This window comes from Eublepharis macularius, chromosome 19 (assembly GCF_028583425.1).
Source record: "Eublepharis macularius isolate TG4126 chromosome 19, MPM_Emac_v1.0, whole genome shotgun sequence".
Classification (NCBI taxonomy): domain Eukaryota; kingdom Metazoa; phylum Chordata; class Lepidosauria; order Squamata; family Eublepharidae; genus Eublepharis; species Eublepharis macularius.
This window is the reverse complement of record NC_072808.1, coordinates 12,154,452-12,173,652: the sequence shown is the minus strand read 5'-3', so window position 1 is coordinate 12,173,652 and position 19,201 is coordinate 12,154,452. Positions and strand designations below refer to the sequence as shown.

At 44.4% G+C, this 19,201-nt stretch overlaps 1 protein-coding gene across 1 annotated transcript in view; it reads right to left on the bottom strand.

Annotated features, from left to right (window-relative positions):
* The window catches only part of COL5A3 (collagen type V alpha 3 chain), a 167,325-nt gene that overhangs the window by 9,990 nt on the left and 138,134 nt on the right, over positions 1 to 19,201 (bottom strand). The window contains exons 53-64 of the mRNA XM_055003373.1: positions 17,867 to 17,920; positions 16,844 to 16,897; positions 15,820 to 15,873; positions 15,491 to 15,598; positions 13,320 to 13,373; positions 12,779 to 12,832; positions 8,976 to 9,083; positions 8,813 to 8,866; positions 7,280 to 7,315; positions 4,021 to 4,074; positions 3,652 to 3,910; positions 1,201 to 1,313 (exon numbers count right to left, since the gene is read on the bottom strand). Of these exons, the coding sequence (XP_054859348.1) occupies positions 1,201 to 1,313; positions 3,652 to 3,910; positions 4,021 to 4,074; positions 7,280 to 7,315; positions 8,813 to 8,866; positions 8,976 to 9,083; positions 12,779 to 12,832; positions 13,320 to 13,373; positions 15,491 to 15,598; positions 15,820 to 15,873; positions 16,844 to 16,897; positions 17,867 to 17,920 (1,002 nt within the window). The remainder of the gene's footprint in view (positions 1 to 1,200; positions 1,314 to 3,651; positions 3,911 to 4,020; positions 4,075 to 7,279; positions 7,316 to 8,812; positions 8,867 to 8,975; positions 9,084 to 12,778; positions 12,833 to 13,319; positions 13,374 to 15,490; positions 15,599 to 15,819; positions 15,874 to 16,843; positions 16,898 to 17,866; positions 17,921 to 19,201) is intronic.

Sequence of the window (19,201 nt, the reverse complement as noted above, 5' to 3'; positions counted from 1 at the left end):
GAATCCAAAAAATACCAGCTTTTTTTTTTCCAGGCGCACATCCATAGTTTCTTTGTCTCCCCACCTAAGCTTTCAGCCTAGGTGGGGTTTTTGTGTGTGTGTGTGGCAGGGGGTCCAGAGTGGGAAAAAAAATCAAGTTACATTTCTTCTTCTTGGCAGTCTTACAGCTGGTATGTCTATTGGTGGCGGCTGGACAAGTTTTGCCTAACAGCAAAATCATCCCCAAGTTCAGTGAGTTTTTTTATACTCAATATGCAGGGCTTTTTTTCTGGGAAAAGAGGTGGTGGAACTCAGTGGTGGAACTCAGGACCACACGATAACATCACTTTGGGTCAGCTGGAACAAGGGGGAGTTTTTTAAAGTTTAAATCGCCCACGGTGAAAATGGTCACATGGCCGGTGGTCCCGCCTATGATCAGACAGAGGGGAGTTGAGATTGCCCTCCATGCCACTCAGTGTGGAGGGGAATCTAAACTCCCCTCTGTCTGGAGATCAGGGGGTGGGGCCACCGGCCATGTGACCATTTTCAAGAGGTGCTAGAACTCCGTTCCACTGTGTTCCTGCTGAAAAAAGCCCTGTCAATATGAATGAATGTTATTTCTAACATGGAATAAGCAAGACTTTGAAAATGATATATATTTGTCACAGAGAAAATTAGAACTCAACTTGTAGTTTAGTTTCCCTTTTCTTTTTTTAATCTTTCTATTTTGTTTCCTCTTTATGTTATTATTAGTTGCTTTTCTAATTTGTTTTCTCATGTTTATATGTACTGTTAGTTTGGTTTTTAGATGGTTGGGCCTTATCTTTTATGCTTACTATTGTTTAAATAAATAAATTTCCATTAAAATACGAATGAATGAATGCTGTCCACTTACATGTAACAAAACAAGCGGAACACAATTTAGCAGATTTGGGGGAGGGGGGTTAGTTTTGTTTTTTAAGTAGAGCACTCAAAGCTGAAGTCTCTCCAGCCCTGTGGATTTTTAGAAATTTAGAGAGACAGAGAAGATTATTGTGAATCTTTTCTATAGTTTTTTAGGGCACAAAAAGATTATCTAGTACTTTGTGCATTAAAAGGAATACAGAAAGGATTCGCCATCATTTATATATATATATCCCATCGTTTCTTTATAATGTTCTATAGCAATAGCCAACGTTCTTTGTTCAGCCAACTCTCTTGATCTAGAGAAGAGCCACTTACAGCCTCAACTTTCTTGTCGGGGAATAAGCAAGTTTCCCCACCAGCTGTGAAATTGCAGAAAACCCGAAAGGCATCACGGCTGCAGCCTTGGTTGGGGTCAATCCAGTATTCACCTGAAATGGACACAGAGAGAGAGAGAGATCAGTGTGGAAGAGTCAAGAGGGCCGCCTAGGGAGTAGCAATGCCTCTGGCACCTAGAAGGAATCAAATGCGAAGGTTTAGGATTCACAGAGCGTTTTCTTTCCACAAGGAAATGTCTGACTATGCAATTCCCCCCCTCCACTGTCTGAAATGATACAATCTGGAAAAAGTTTACCACTTTATCTGCACGTTGTGTGGACTATCAGGACAAAAAATCCAAAAACACAAAAAACAGCAATGATGATATTCACGTAAATGCCATGCAGAAATGCGGCTGTGTCTAAGGAAAAAGCCTACCACTACAAACAGAAAGCAATGGTGGTCACTCTCTCAAAAATGCATATAAATAGTATAATGCAGGGCTTTTTGTCAGCTGGAATGTGATGGAACGGAGTTCCGGCACCTCTTGGAAATGGTCACATGGCTGGTGGCCCCGCCCCCTGATCTCCAGACAGAGGGGAGTTTAGATTGCCCTCGGCGCCGCTCAGTGGTGCGGAGGGCAATCTAAACTGCCCTCTGTCTGGAGATCAGGAGGCGGGCCCAACAGCCATGTGACCATTTTTGCCGAGGGCGATTTAAACGTTAAAACGTTAAAAAACTCCTCCCTTGTTCCAGCTGATCCAAAGTGATGTCATTGTGTGGTCCTGAGTTACTCCACTGAGTTCCACCACCTCTTCCCCCAGAAAAAAAGCCCTGGTATAATGTAAAACATGTGTGCCTTTCACTGTTATACAGAGACAGGACCAAGAGGAACTGTGGGCCGGGCATGATCTGGAGTTGTGGAATAGTTGCCAGACAGTGAAGAGCGGGGAGGTATGATGTTGTAACATCAATTCTCAACCCAAACCTGGAAGTGGTGTCACTGGATTGGCGTGACACTCTAGAATCCCCCAAACTCTATGGTTTTACCATAGAGTTTTGGGTAACTGCTACAGCATCGCACCAACATAGTGACATCACTTCTGGATTTCCTGCTCATATTTCTGCTTCCATCCTGCTGAATGGTGGCTGGGGCTGTGGGAGGATGGCCTTACCAGCAAGAGACCTGGTAAGCCTAGGCTGTCGTAAAACAAAATTGTCCAGAACAGAAGTTTTTATAAAGGGAATAGTTTTAATGTCTAACAATTTTGACAGCTTTTTAAATAATAATAATAATAATAATAATAATAATAATTGATTTATATACCACCCTTCGGAACAACTTAATGCCCACTCAGAGCAGTTTACAAAGTATGTCATTATTATCCCCGCAAAAATAATCACCTGTGAGGTGGGTGGGGCTGAGAGAGCTCTGAGAGAGCTGTGACTGACCCAAAGTCATCCAGCTGGCTTCAAGCAGAGGAGTGGGGGAATCAAACCCGGCTCTCCAGATTAGAGTCCCGCGCTCTTAACCGCTACACCAAACTGGCACCAAACTGGCTTTTCCTATTGCAGCGTTCATGTATTGTCTTGCTTCCCTTGCATTGTTTTCTAATTTTGTTATCCATTGCAAGACTCAATGATAAAGAGTGGATTATAACTGAAACAAAGACATGAAGTCCTGAATAAGCCCAAATTTTGTTTTCACAGCAACCCGTTTTAAAGGCAGGTCAGCTTTAGCTTGATGGGTGCAGGTGAATTGGGAACAGCTTCAATCTGCAGCATCATGACTCTTTTTTCATTTCTTTCCTTTCACACAACTTGTCAGGTGTCCCCAAGATTTTTGAGCTTGTGGGAACCTCTGGAATTTCGAGAGGGGGCTGTGAGTGCTGCAAGAAGGCACAGCCAAAACCAAAATGGCTGCCACAGGAGCAAGAGAGAGAGAGAGAGAGAGAGAGAGAGAGAGAGAGAGAAGTGAAAATGAAATTGTGCAGAGATTAAGGAAAGCCTGGGCACTTTCCAATCCTCTTGATTGTCCAGTGGCTGTGGCTACTATTGCAGCTGTTGAAAGCCTATTCATTTGAGGATCTCACCACATGAGACTAAATACACTCGAATTACATGGGTAATTCAAGTATATTTGAGGAGCAGGGATTGCTCCTCAAAGGGTTTGTCAATTTCAACTTCGCCTCCCTGAAGGCTCTGTTAATTTCACTTCCCGGAAGGGGAGGCAAAGATGAAATTAACAAACCCCTGAGGAGCAATCTCCGCTGGCTCTGTCTTTTTAAACTACCCTAGTGTAGAGAGGTGAAATTGACTCTGTCTTTTTAAACTAAGCGAACATTGCATCTCCCTATAATTGAGTGTCCCCGTGTAAGATGTCTCACATAGAGAGACTCTACGCTACACCCCTTGCCTTTCTCCTGGTCTACCCTTCACCCTCATTCTCACCATCTGTGACGTGAGGATGGCAAAACTGCAACTCCTTGCAGACCCGGGCTGGGCTCTCCGGGGTACCTAGAGGGCACCGCATTTGTTCCACCTCATTGCGGAGGGAGCTCAGGACTGCCAGGACTTCCGCCAGGCCATTGGCATCAGGGTCAGCATCCAGTTCGCTGGGCGCGTCTCTCTGCTCTCCCAGCTCCCAGTCACGACGACTCGGACGGCCGCTCTCCAGGGGCAGAGGATCCCGGAGCTCAGCAGGACGACCCTGGGAGGGGAGAGAACCGTAGAAAGAATGAAATGGAAAACAACACGGTGGTTTAATGACCGTTCCTCCTCCCCGCAAGCTCATAGCCCCACTCCTCTACCAACACTCACTGGTTCCCCTGGTGGTCCAGGAGGTCCCGGATCACCTCGTGGTCCAATAGGTCCCTGGAAGAAAATGAATCACAGACTCAGCGTAGGAGAACAGAATCATACATGCTGCCCAGAGTTTCTTGGAAGAAGGGTAGAGGGGGAAAAAACCCTGACAGAGATTAAGGGCCAAGCTACACATGACGAATGACACTTAAACGGCAAGTGTATTTCTCCCTGTTCACTTGCCCTCCACTCAATCCACTTGCCATTCAGGTGTCATTCGTCATGTGTAGCTTGGCCCATAGATACACAGTCTGTCTGCTAGATGCTTTTAGCCGATACCTACTAAAGCAGTAAACTTGAGCCTCGCAGGGTCTTCCTACATGATACGTATCTGTATGTGCTTGCACTGGTTTTAACGTGCTGCCTGCAGACACACGACAGCTATGGGGAACTGCTTCTTTTTTAAAAAAGGGAGCTCAAACAAGCTCAGAATGGCGCCACAGGGGGAGAAAAGCCTCCTGCCCGCTGCCCAAAACTGCATACAAGGGGAGCTATTTCACTGATTTTGCAGCTCCAGGTGGAGAAACTGTGCAATCCTTGGGGTGCTGTTCTGAACTTTAAAAAAAAAAGCAGTTCCCTTCAGCTGACGTGGGCTTGCAGGCAGCGTGTTAAAACCAGTGCATGCCTGGGCAGAAATGTGTTGTGTACTGAGAGCCACAGAGACAGCAAAATTGGGTTCTGTCACCTCAGGCTACAGGCAGGGGTTCCCCCTGATTGAATGCCCTTCCTACATACAGAAAAAAAATAATTTCTGTGTTTTGATGAGGATAAACTTGCAGGGTTTGAAAATGAGTTTCTGGTTGTTCCCCCCCCCCCAAATGTGTGTGTTTAAGAGAGAAAAGAATGCAAAAAGGTTTAAGAGAGCTTGAGTTGGTGAAGACATTGGAAAAGATTGCTTTCCATTAGATGATCAATACCTGTGATCGACTAGCCTGCCATTGGTTGGATGAAACAGAGCAGCTCAGCCAGGATTGGATGAGAGAGAAAGAGAGAGAGTAGGTTCTTTCCATCTGTAAGTTAACAGCTGGAAAGAGAGAAAGTGAGGGCCAAGCTACACATGACGAATTACACTTGAACGGCAAGTGGATTGAGTGGAGGGCAAGTGAACAGAGAGAAATACACTTGCCACTCAAGTGTCATTCGTCATGTGTAGCTTGGCCCTGAGTGTGAAAGGAAAGAATGGGTTAGAATTCTATAGTATATGTAGTATAAACAGTGTTGGTTAATAGTGGAGTAGAATGCATTTATCTCCTGTTAACTTTAAAAAAAAAAAGCTTCAATTACTGGGCATTTAGTATTTAAAAAGAAAAAAACTCCTAAATTGGTTTACTGTTGATAACTGCAATAGAAAAGAAGAAGAGTCCAGTAGCATCTACAAGATTAACAAAATTTGTGGTAGGGTATGCACTTTCATGAGCCACAGCTCACTTCTTCAGATACAGCTACAATGGGAGTCCATCTATCCTTCTATCTTGGAGAGTGGACTGATTACAGAAGCTGAATGATAATAGCGGGTGAATGACAATAGCAGGCGTGATTGGATATGGTGGGGTATGCAGAGGGACGGTGGGTATGGAGAAATCAGCATTGGTAATGAGACAGGAAGCCTAGGTCTCGATTCAGTCCAGGTGGATGCATTGTCTAGAGATTCGTTATCAGTTGCAATTCAGCAGTCTCAGAGGGGTTGTCACAGACCTGGCACCTTTTAAATGTCTCTTGCCACTCCTTCAGTTTCCAGGGCTGATCAACCTAGCTGCCATTACTAAGGTTTTAATTTCTAGGTGGGGGAAACAGCTTGGCTTTTCACCATCCCCTGGTTCCTAAAAAAGGGGTCCCGACTTTCTCAAGCTCTTTTTTTAGATTGCCTAATGTAGCAGACTTGAATGGCTACAGGAGAGACAAACTCCACAGTCTTGTGTCCCTCCCCTCAAATGACTCTTCACACTGGAGAAAAACAGGAATGTATTAAGGGAGAGAAACAAATAACAGTCAGGTTGAATGAACATACGTACATCCGCAAGGGATTGGGAAGGGAGAGCTTTGGTACTGAACTAGATAATACAGTGCAAGGTGGTAAAGTTATAAAAGGACTCTCAAAAGAGTATATATAATTGATGGTTGTTGTGGATTTTCCGGGCTGTATAGCCATGGTCTTGGCATTGTAGTTCCTGACGTTTCGACAGCAGCTGTGGCTGGCATCTTCAGAGGCGTAGCACCGAAAGACAGAGATCTCTCAGTGTCACAGTGTGGAAAAGATGTTGGCAGGTCATTTGTATCTACTCAGGAGCGTTGGGGTTGGGCTGAGTCATCCTGTAAGAGTTTCCCAGGGTGTGGAATGCTAATAGAGGGAGGCTTCACTGTATCCTTCGACAGTATATATAATCCCTAACACATCTAGCTATCAACTGTCTGGTCTGTCATCTTCCTCACTCTTCTTGAAGAGAATTAGGAATCCAAAACTAATCCTGGCTACTCTAAGTAAGCCCCCAGCACACGAGCAAATTCAACTGCCTTTTCGACTGTCAGCAGAGCTCTGTGACAACAGAATCTTCACTGGCCATACTTTTGAAAACTCTACACACAACTTTTACAAGGAGGAAAATCTTTCTACGGAAGAGCCTGCCATCTGAAGAGGTACGGCCCAGATACAGATTTCAGACGTGTCTGAGAGCTAAACTACAAGAGACGAATTACACGAGGACGCTCACGTAAAGGGAGTCGTAATGTTAGCCGGGAAGCGGAGTCCTAGAAAGGGAGGTGAAACTGACAGAGCCTTTGGAAGGTGAAGAGGAAACAAACTCTCTGAGGAGCGAACTTTGCTGGCTCTGTAGAGAGGGGAAATTGACAAAGCCTTCCGATCCGTCTTTTAAAACTCAGCTTCCTGGCTAACACTGCGGCTCCCTTCATGTGAGCATCCTCGTGCAATTTGTCTCCTGTAGTTTAGCTCTGAGAATCAAGCAATGCCTCAGGAAGGGGAGGAGAACAGGAACAGGGCTGGAGCGTTCCACAATCTCTCTCCCATGATTCCCAAAAGCAAAATAAATTATGCATTAGCCAACATATGCAAAATCCACTACTTCTGTGTCATTTTTTGAACGCAGAACACGAGTCCCCCTTGACACAGAAACACAGAATCTTTGTGTTAAGAAGAGCGTGCATTCCTTGTCCAAATCTTTCTTACGGCTGCTAGTTCGGACTGATGACAGATGATACTTACTGGAGAGCCTTTATTGCCTTTCTGCCCAAGATCTCCCTGTTACAAACAAAAAAGGGATTTAGTGAAAAGTTTCTGTGTGTACAAAGAGAGATGTTATAAGAAGGGAAGAGATGTGATTCACACAAGTGTTGGGATTTTTACAAGTGTCACTCACTTCTGTCATGAAAGCGTTAATTTGTTTGTGTTTAGTTAGAGACAACTATTTTGCATGAGACTAGTTAGATGTTGAGTTGTTCTTCCCATCAAGGTAAAAGGGGAGTTGCACGCTTAATGAACAGAACTGGGGTTGATTATTGGCTGACCAGTTTTATTGGGGGGCAATTGACATTCTTTCCTTTTCTCAGAAATGCCATTGCTCTCCAGTTCATGGGACCATTACCTTTAGATCATCAGGAGTTAAGGATGTAGGAACGAAGTTAGCTATTCTCTGTTTTATGTCCAATGTACCCTATTTTCCCCTATATGTGGTAAACATTTATTCGAGAAGCCGAACACACGTCTGTGATTCTTTACACGCTGTGCAAATGATTTCTACTCTGCGACAATACTTATCCAACGACAAAGAGGGGCAGGAAGGAGACACTTGGTGTGCATCTGCTTCCTGCCCCTCCTGTGGAGGTGATGGGGGCGAGGAGAGCATAAAGGCTGCCAAGGATAATGGACTCTTAATGAGGGCCCACAAGATGGTGAACCGTTAAAACGAAACAGTAACTTTACTTTATTTCGGTTCACGACCAGATTTAAACTAATAAAATAAGACATTCCCTTATTTGTTAAGAATTATACAAGTTAAAACTTCAGTTAAAATAGTACAAATATAAATATTATAAAATCTAATTAGCATATATCACATATCTTACAACAATTATCATAAATATAAATATAGCCCCCCATAAACACTTAAAAATTAGAAAGCAGAGATCTTAAACAGCCACCATATGGTAACCTCCTAAAGTGGTCTGAATTAAAGCCCAGATACGCCTAGTTGGTGTTTGTTGCGTAATTTGATCACCATCGCACAAAATTTAGCTGTTGCCTTAGTAGTGGCTAAAGATTCGTCTTTTAATAGATTATCTAAACATACACTGTCTGTCACTGTGTCAGCTCTATTTGTAATTGAAAAAATCGTCTGAACTCGAATTTCTTTATAGAGGGGACAGTGCAAAAAAACATGTCCCGTGGTTTCTACCACAGCCAAGGGGAAGGGACAGATCCTCTCAGAGTATGGAATCTTAAACAAAACATTATAAAACGGTGCATTAAAGAAAAGATTAGACCCCGAACAAAAATAGGTATTTAAGAGCACATCAAACAGTAGTAAAACCACAGGGCAGGATAGAGAATTGAAAAGGCCACGGGAGCAACTGGGATGCTAGTATGGAGATTGCACAGCGGGTATCTGGACACCGACAGAGCCGTATGTCTGTGCATCACAGTACTGAGGAGATCATGCTGCGTTTATACATAAGTCAAAGTCGCCTTGTCATCTTGGGAATGATCTAAAATTCAGACGGAGGTAGGGGAGGTACTTACAGCGAGGCCGGGAGATCCTGGCGGGCCTGGAGGGCCAATGGGTCCAACAATTCCCTGTTGGAGAGCAGATAGTGGGTATTGTGGGGATTTTCCACAGCCGAACCTCAAAAGTTCTTCTCCCACATCCTTTCCCCCCATCTGAACTCAGGACTCATCTACTCACGGGATCGCCCTTAGGGCCTGGTGTTCCCTGGTTCCCTGGCAGCCCCTGGTCACCTTTCTCACCCATCTCACCTGGGGGGCCGATCAACCCAATGAGTCCGGCATGGCCCTAGAAAGAAATGGAAGAAGCTTAAGAAGAGAGAGAAGATCCCTTGAGGAAACCTGTGATCTGGTATGACTGTAGAGGAAATCGAGAACACTGCGGCATAAGCACTTTTGACCCTGAATCAGAAACATAAGTATGCATTACAAGCTCATGGTTCTCATGACCAATTCACACCAGCAGCTTTTTATTCGTTGCAGTCAATGCTGAGTTGAGTTTTTCACAAGAGAATCAGCACCATGTTGAATCGGTCGCATGAAAATTAACAATATCCAGATATAGATTCCAGAACAGGCCTGAACAATCATTGACTGATCAAACCATCAACCATGTATGATGGACTGCCAAATATTCAACCACTTTCAGTCCCATTTCTGAACTTCTGGCAGGCAAAAACATCATTTTTTTTCTGAGATCCGGAGTTAGCCATGTTAGTCAGTAGTTGCAAAATAGTAAAGAGCCCGGCAGCACCTTTAAAACTAACCCGATTTATTGTAGCATGCTACTGGGCTCTTTACTATTTGCTTAAAGGTGCTACCGGACTCTTTGCTATTTGCAATTTTTCTGAATTTTTGATGGACCACCGTTCATGCCATTGGGCTGCATCCGGCGTGGCAAGGCTCAAGTTGAACAACGAAAGGCAGGTTGCTTACATGTAACTGTAACATGTAACTTGTTCTTTGAATGGCCATCTGTGCATTCACATGGATGGATTTTGCGCCTGCACAGAAGCTGATCTTGGAAATTTCTAGAGCTACAAAAGGGAGGGAGCATCCCCCCTCCCCTTGGCCTGAAGATACACCTCGTGTACCCAAAGAGGAAGAGTTGTGCCTCTCCTGCTTAGTTCCTCCCAGATTTGAGGATATCTCCAACAAACACACTGCCTGCAGTGGGGAACGAGGGCAGGTCATGTGAATGCATAGATGACCACTCAAAGAACAACAGTGGCAGGTTAAGCAACTTCTCCTCACTTCTCCATGGTCTCAATGCTTTACAGCGATGAGTGAAGACTAGTGAGCTTGCCTGCTTGGGAGGCGGACACAGCTGCTGCTAGGAGAAGAAAGGCTGAAGGATGATTTGCCCAGAGAAAGCATCCATGCGAGCTCTTACCTTGAGCACGCAGTGCTTCCTAAAGGTTATGGGCCACGCTCATGTAGCTGCTTGTCAGACTTCAGGAAGCACCCTTTGGTGATGGCATGTGATTCTACCACGGATCTAAGAGTCTCTCTACACAAGACACCTCGGTGTGTGCTTGTCGAGTGTAGGAAGATGTAATGTAAGCCAGGACGTGTAATTTAAAAAGGCGGAGCTGCGGAGATCACTCCTCAGAGGGTTTGTTAATTTCACCTTTGCCTCCCCGAAGGATCTGTCAATTTCACCTCTCCAGTCTAAAACCGTGTGGGGTCGCAACCAGAGGGTAACGAGGAATGGAAATGGGCTGGAGTTGCCTTCCAGAGCCGGGCTTGGACCTGGAGAGGTTATAACTGGCTGATGTTTCCCTTCTGGCATTTCACAGTCCCTTCCCACAGCTCCAGTGTATAGCAAAGCCTTTGCCCTGCCACCAGCTCTGTCTTTTAAAACTACCCTTCCCAGCTAACATTGCATCTCCCAACACGGGTTCTTCATATGTCAGATGTCTCATGTAGAGAGACTCTAACCGCGTGTGCTCTAAGTCAGAGTGGTTGCAGTTTGCATACTAGCTGGTAACACAACTTTGTAGTTGTTCCTGGAGATGTCTACAATGTGGCTGACTAAAAGGAAATGAGAACAACTTTGGGCATGCCTGGTTTATCTCCACGCCGAGGGGGAGGGGATTTTCATACTTTCTTGAAGTTTCTGAGATTGACTTCTATGCCGGCCCCAAATCCATCATTGTTATGCTCAGAGACCACAAAGAAGCAAGCTGTCTTATATTTAGCCCGAACGCTGGTCTATCAAAGATCAGCTTTATTTACTCTGTCTGGCAGTAGCTCTAAAAGGACTAAAAGGAAATGAGCAGGAATGGCACAACTTTGGGCATGCCTGGTATATCTGCATGTCAAGGGGGCTGGGATTTTCATATCTTTTTAAAGTTTCTGGGATTGACATCTATGCCAGTACAAAATCCATCAGTGTTCTGCTCAGAGACCACAAAGAAGTAAGCTGCGTTATAATTAGTCTGAATGCTGGTCTATATCTACTCTGTCTGGTAGCAGCTCTCCTGAGGTCTCCTGCAGAAGTCTTTCACGTCCACCAATCAGAAGCCACCATGGAAATGAATCAAATGAAAAGAAGGGTGTCCCCCCTCCCATGTTATTCAATAAATCACAATCTCAAATAGGAATATAGATTATTTCAAGCTGCAAAAAGTGCAAACGTGCTCAAGTGCAACTAGTACAATTAGTCAATTTCATAAATATCTAATGGTACAGACAATGAATAAATAGTAAATAAATAACATGAGTTATTTATTTATTCCTATCCTGCAGTAGGAGAGAAGAAACAACAGTTATTTTGTATACTTAATGTTTCTTTAACCAGCCGAGACTGTGTCTGGAGTGTTATCGTATCTTGACGTTTTGTATCTTGGCCGTCGCAACTCACGTTATTTATTTACTATTTATTCACCGTCTGTGCCATTAGATATTTATGAAATGGACTAATTGTACTAGTAGCACTTTAGCACGTTTTGCACTTTTTGCACTGTTTGAAATAACCTATATTCCTATTTGAGATTGTGATTTACTGAATACCACGGGGAGGTCTTTCCCATCACTAATTTCTGGAACCTTTTAACTGGTCGTGTTAATGATTGAACCTGGGATTTCCAGCATGCAAAGCACAACACTGTATTGCTGAGCCACACAACTCAAGACTAGAGATGGGCACGAACAGCAATACGAACAAAAATAAGCCACAAACAGCCCAATCTGCTGTCCGCGAACAAGCTGTTCGTGAGGCCCCATTCTAAATGAACAGGTGATCATTGCAAGCCTCATTCATTGCTGTTCGTCAAGCCAGACAGTCTGGCACCTGCAATCAATTCCCTTGGCAATGTAGGCAGGGATTGTCTGAACTCTGTCTGAACCCCTGCTGTTGCCCTGGAAACCCCAATCTAAGCCCAATTTAGCTTGATAGGCAGGTCTTCCTTTCAAGTGCGGAGCTCCAAATTTGTTACAAGGGAGGCTCTGTTTTTGCAGACAGTAGAGGGGGAGAGACAGTTGCTGTTGGCATTTTGATAGAGAGAGTGCATTGGAGCTTGAATTTTCTTTGTGTGTGGTGGGATAGGGATCTACCTCTTCAAGTTCCAGGGCTGCTGTCAGGCTCTGGGGCCAAGCTATTATTTATTACTGGTACCTTTCCTGGTGCCTGCTCAGGTAAGGTTTCTGGGAGTGGTGCGGTAGGGATTTTGACTTGGATGATGGCTGGAGGAGAGCCTGCTGGCCCCACGAACAGCCAACCATGAACATGTTCGTGAACAGGGCCATGTCCGTGGTTGTTCGTGAGTCCCTGTTCGTGGATGGCAATGAACAACGAACATCATGTTCAGGGTTTTTTTCTGTTTGTGCCCATCCCTACTCACGACTTCCCTTGTGGTGGGAGATTAATTAGGGAGAAAGCACAAGAAGTATTTCTTAGAGTAGGAGCACAGGAAATGGTAATTTGTAACATGGTCTTCCCTCCGGGTAGCAGGTGTCTCTTCAGATAATGCCGGCACTCACCTTCTCTCCCTTGTACCCAGGGTCACCTTTGAGGCCTGGGAGTCCAGTGGGACCCTGTGAAGAGAAATAACAGCATCAACAAGCTCTTGAAGGCTTTTGATCAGCATGGCCCACAGCCTCAGGAGATGGATGTGGTAGGATTTAAACTAATTTAGACCTGTTGGATGAAGAATAAGGGCTGACTCACAAATGCATGCAGATTGCTAAACATGACATCACTTGGTGACTCACAGCTGAACAGAAGTGAACTACCTCCATTAAAAATGCAGCTTTTGAGATTATGTGTACTTACTCCATTGATGAGCTGTGTTCGTGGTCCCTCAAAATGTACATCATGCTATCTCCTCACATTAAACAAATACCCAGGGGGAAAAATCCATTCTTAATTGAATATGAGGAAAGGAAAACAAGAAGAAAGAAAAGGGCAAGCGACTCAGGAGTAATGAAAAAAAATGGGTTAACTGATAGCAGATGGTTAAAAAGAACACGGGGGCAAAGACCTTGTGCAAAGACCTGAGACTTGTCCTTTCCCACCACTCACCATGGGCCCCGGAGGACCTGCCTGACCTGGTGCTCCCAACAGTCCTTGTTCACCCTATTGAGGGAAGGAAGAGAAAAGTTAGTAACAAAGTTTGCAACGTGAGGTGGATGTTATGGGGAGTGGATCTTACATATCCCTAAGCCAGACTGGGGGGATGCAGCAATGTGCAATAGGGAAGATAACAAATAGTCTGTAAACAGGGTGCAATATAGGGCCAGTTTATGAATGCCTACAAGGAAACTACATGTGCAACCTTTCTTGGCTCATTTGAAATATGATGTGGTTCCCTTACTTTGTGACAACAGTTCCATGAAATCAAAAACTAGGGGCATGCGATTCGGTATCCCCAAGCCAAATATATACCTGAAAAATACCTATTCGGTATTATTCGTGTATATCCAGATCTATCCATATAAACCAGTATTGACATTCTTGAATAATCCAGATACATTCAGGAATATCCGAGAATGTCATTTTAAAGGTTTCAGCAGCTTGTTTTCTCTTCTTTGCAGGCTTCCCAGGCAACAGGAGGAGGAGGGAAGGAGGCAGCATTACCCCTGTGTCTGTGTGTGTCAATGTTGCCTGCTTGCCATATGCCATTGCTAGGTCTGGCTGCGGCCTTGATATTACTGGCTTGCTAGGTTGGATGCTGGGATTCTCTGGTTTGATGTTGGTTTTGGTATTGTCTGTTTTGATGTTTGTTCTGTTGGGCTTTGCTGGTTCTGTTTGCATTGTGATGATGTGCTGTTGTGTGTTGGAGAAAGCCTGGGATTTTCCCCCCATAGGAAACAATGAAGAGTGGCTGGGGGCAGCTTGTTCAGGGGCCTGTAGAATAGAACCCTTTGGTCCACTTCACTTAAAACTTGGGGGCTCTTTAGTGGACAGGCAGGACTATCGTCCCTGAAATGTTGGTGCATTTTTCTTGAAAAATGGCCCCCTTCAGCCCCCTCAAAATATTTCCCCATAAGGAATAATAGTGCCGAAGATATTCAAAATTCCAAATGAAAACCTAAATCTGATATACCACTGTTTTTAGACCTGAATGTTGGGAATACAGAATATATATGGTATTCTGGGTATCTGTATCCAAATATACTGATTTTTTTTTGTGCCCACCTTTTCACAGACATTCATAGCTCATGCAGCCCCTAGTCTGGAAGATCCCGAAAAAGGTCTAGAAAAGATCGGTTCCAGACTTTTTAAAAGGCTTTTATTGAATTGGATTCTTCTATGTGCTGCTCAGCTGATAGCTCTATTTCTGGTGCTCTTCTTAGTCAATGTTCTAGGACAGAACAAACTTTGGTAAAATGTCCATGGGTGTGTATGGGGGGAGGCGGGCAGAATAGCTTTGGATACTCTTTATCAACTCAGAAAGATCTCTCAGTAAAGAGAAAGTTGGCAACCCCTTCTCTAAAAGGCCACTAGATTCTTAAAATTTTCTACTAGTATTAGGCAGCTTAGCAACTAGTATGGCTGCTCATTTTGAATTATCAGTTGCAAGAGTCCTCCTTAAGACAAGCAGAGGGGCAAGGGCCAAGATCCCATGACCTTTCCAATATTTGCTTCCAAGTGCCAAACTTCTTTTAGAATTAGGAAGCTCTTTCTAATGCGGAACCTAAAACCACATGCCTGCAGTTCCAAAAATCAATGCTTCCACTTCTCTCCCATGTGGAAAACATTGACCAGTAGCAGCCCACCCTCTCCTTATCCACCCTTTTTAAACAGATGAAGAATGATAACTCTGCCTTTTTTCAACCCGTGTGAAGCCATATTAAGCTGTACCCCATTGTCCGTCATCACTACTAGGGGTGTGCACCCCAAAAGGATTTGGGTTTACTGAAGTAGGGAAAAGATTCAGGGTTGTAGCAAGTTACTCACTACAACCCCCTCCACCCTCCTCCAATTGGGTACGAAAAGGTGGCAGGAAGCTTGAAAGCAGCACTTTTCTTGCTGCTTGCAAATAGCAAAAAAAGTGCCGTGGCTGCTGCCGCTCTCCTTGAAATTTTCCGAAATGCTCCAAAGCTTTTGGAAAGCTTTGTTTTGGTTTTTCCGGATTGGTTCATTAATGCTGGGGCTGATTCGGAAATACCGAATCATCCCGAATCAGAAACCCGAAGCACATACCCCCTAATCACTACCCCTGCCGCTTGCTTACAAGCAAAGGCACTCACTGCTGGGCCAGGAATCCCACGTAGACCTTCTGAGCCAAGTCGGCCTGGAGGCCCCTGGGGACCCACGGGGCCCATCTTCCCTGGGGGCCCTTCTGTGCCAGGTTCCCCCTGAAGACAGAAAAAAAGACAATTATAGAGATATTTGATCATCTGTGTAGTACCCATTCCAGGGTGCATTCCTTCACTGGGGGATGCAGGGATGTTTGGATGGGGGGATGGAGAAAGACAGAAATGGGACAGCTGATAAAACAGAACCACTCAAGAGTTATCAGAACTCAGAAATGGGCCCCAGGTGAATTTTTTGCTGGGAGCTGTATAGACTCTCTTACCTTGGCCCCTTTCTCACCCTGTCGGCCTTCACGGCCCAATGGCCCAGGAGGTCCCTGGAAGAGACACATGGTATCAATGCATGACATGGAGTGCTTCCACACACGTTGGATAATGCACTTCCAATCCTCTTTATAGATAATTTGGAACGGATTTTTTTGTGTGCAGAACAAAAAATCCACCTCAAACAATTGATAAAGTGCATTGAAAGTTCATTATCCAACGTGTGTGGAATGTTGCATTGTATAGTTTTTCAATGAGTGATTCCACACACGTTGGATAATGCACTTCCAATCCTCTTTATAGATCATTTGGAACGGATTTTTTTGTGTGCGGAACAAATAATCCACCTCAAACGATTGATAAAGTGCATTGAAAGTGCATTATCCAACGTGTGCGGAATTAGCCATAGTTTGATTGGGATTGGGGAGGGGTCTTGTTTTTGTAAGAGCAAATCCCAGTCTGGATCCATGACTTGTTCTGAAGTGTATTTCAAGAAGTCTAAAACCCTGAACTAAAAACATTTTAGAACTTTGAGACTTGACAACCTGATATCTGACATTATGACAAAGTACGGAAAATCTGCTTGGTTTGCACATGTTCTTTTGGGGTGAGTCTCATCTTAAATGTTGTCTTCTTGCACTAAAGAAGGTTCATTCTGTAGGACTCTGCAAGCTGGCTCTGCTAAACCCGAAGTATGTGATATACAGTAGTCCGACACATCCAAGCATTTCACTGACGCTGACCCCATCTGTGTACTTTCCCTTTAAAGCTTGGAGATATAGGGATATTTTTTAAGCTAACAAACAAAATACCTTGGGCCAGTCCTAGGTACCTTTACTCTGAAATAATACTTGTGATTTCAAGGGTGGGCACTTCCTTCCAAGTAAGTGTCTAGAGAATTTGCAGCCAATTCCTCAACTTCAAAATTTTGACTTGGAGGCTATCAAGTATGCATTGCAATGTAACTAAGGACGTGCATTGTTTTAGACCTGTTCCCTCCTCAAAATAGCGACTCCAACTTACCCTCTTCCCTGGTGATCCGTGAGGACCTGGCTCCCCAGAAGCTCCAGGGGGTCCCTAAAAATAAAGCAGAGCACACACAATTAAACACAACTCTGTGTATTCACTCTACATACGCATATTACAAAGCTAAACATGAACTTAAAACATCTAAAACATGTATAAATGTGTATGACGGAGTCCTTTCACACAAAACCACTAAGAATTCTATTCGTGTTCCCTTTAGTTACCTCCATTTATTTATTTATTTCATCTATACCCCACTTTTCTCTGCAATGGGGACCCAAAGCGGTTTACATCATTATCCGCTCCTCCATTTTATCCTCACAACAACCCTGTGAGGTAGTTTAGTGTGAGTGACTGGTCCAAGGTCACCCAACAAGCTTCCATGGCAGAGTAGGGATTCAAATATAGGTCCCCCAGATCCCAGTCTGACACTAACCAGTACACATCACCAGCTTTCAAGAACAGAGGCACCCAACTTTCTTAAGAATACGAAGTCTTCTGGGATTTAGAGAAAAGAAGATGTGGGTACCAGCATATAATGACTGCCTTGGGGCATATAGCTAACCACAAAATGGTTGCCACCGGGCCTGGGGCCAGTCACGTAATGTTGGAAGTTTCCAAGCCAACTGGCAGCTGTTTTTTGCATGGGTACTCCCTATAGATACAACAGTGATTTATCCTGGCCTGTTCTGAAGCACCTTCTGCTCCACAGCGGAGGAAAGTCAAGATTGGCACTTTGCTTTGGGGAAGAAGGAAGTGGGCATCAGGAAACACAGCCCTGGGTATCAAGGCACCCAAAGATGCTATGCTGGGAATCAATGCTTTAAAGAAATACAATTCCCATGGTTCCCTGGGAGAGAGAATGACAGCTATACCAGGTGAAATCTATAATGTAATGACACTCTATATCCGTATTAACTATATACCTTTGCCCTTTGGACATTAAAAAACCCTAAAGAAAATCAACAACAGTGTTGGTGGGGGGGAATGCTCCCCCAAACTCATGCTTGCTGTACTCACTGGAAGTCCAGGATCCCCCAGGTCTCCTTTCTCACCCGAAGAACCATCAAGACCCTGAATGGAAGGCAGGTACAAATTAGCATCAAAATCAACCCATTCCGTTCTGTTGAACAGCTGTCTCAACACCAGAGACTAAACAGAACGTGAAAGATGTAATTTTCTACCTCTTTTCCTAATTTCTTACACATTCAAAGTACAAAGCCTTTTCAGGGTTTTTTTTCTTTAATCTGGCTTTTAATGCTAGTACCATAGTTGTCCTAGTTTATTTAGATATTTATACTGATACTTTTCTCCCTAAAATGGACCCTAAGTGGCTTACATCATCTTTGTTTCTCCTTCATTTTGCCCTCACAACCTCCCGTCTGTAAGGTGGGTTAGTCTGAGAGGCAGTGACAGGTCCAAGATAACCCAACGAGCTTCCCTGCTAGAGTGGGGATTTCAACCTGTTTCCCAGAGTTTAGACTGACTCTACACCATGCTGATCGGTAATGGGCACGTGAACATAAGATGGGGCTGAATGGGTGATGGCGCAGGAACTGCCCAAGAGAGGCTTGCACAACCAAATTCTATACAACAGCAAAGGGAGGAATCGTGAATTCCCAGTGATAGAATCTTGCTCTTTGAATAGTAAGAAGATGTAACATCCCTGCAATTATGAGATGTTTTAGATGCTTCCCACTGCAGACTCTCCCAGGCAATGCACAGCCTCCTGCCGTTCAGAGAGGAAACTGCTTGTGCTGCCAAGGTGAGTCAAACTGTGCCCAAATGGAATGACCGTGGCTGATTCCGCACACGTTGGATAATGCACTTTCAATGCACTTTATCAATTGTTTGAGGTGGATTTTTTGTTCCACACACAAAAAGATCCGTTTCAAATGATCTATAAAGAGGACTGGAAGTGCATTATCCAATGTGTGCGGAATCACTCAGTGTCCTGGAGATTGGCATGTTAAGTTTCATCCTGAGACATCCCCTCTCTTTGGGGATTTACCCATCCCTATATTTGGTATATAGCTACTGAACTGCACCCCACCCCCCTAGTAAAAACATCTGTGAGATTCTCATTCCCAGTGACAAAATCAGCAGGAAGCCTGAGCAGGCCAACCACTGGTGGAATCACCATCTAAGTATGGGTGGGTGGGTGAAAAAAGAAGTATGAATATCCCACATCCTTAAACATAAAAGGCAAACCGTGTTGCCAACGATGCACATTTTATTCTGGTGCACCTGCGCAGGAGCACCAAGATAAAATGTGCGTTGTCGGCAATACGGCCTCCAGAAGGTGCCGCGGTGGCAGGACAGCCAGGTGAGCCGGCCTGCCCCTCCAGAGGCTGG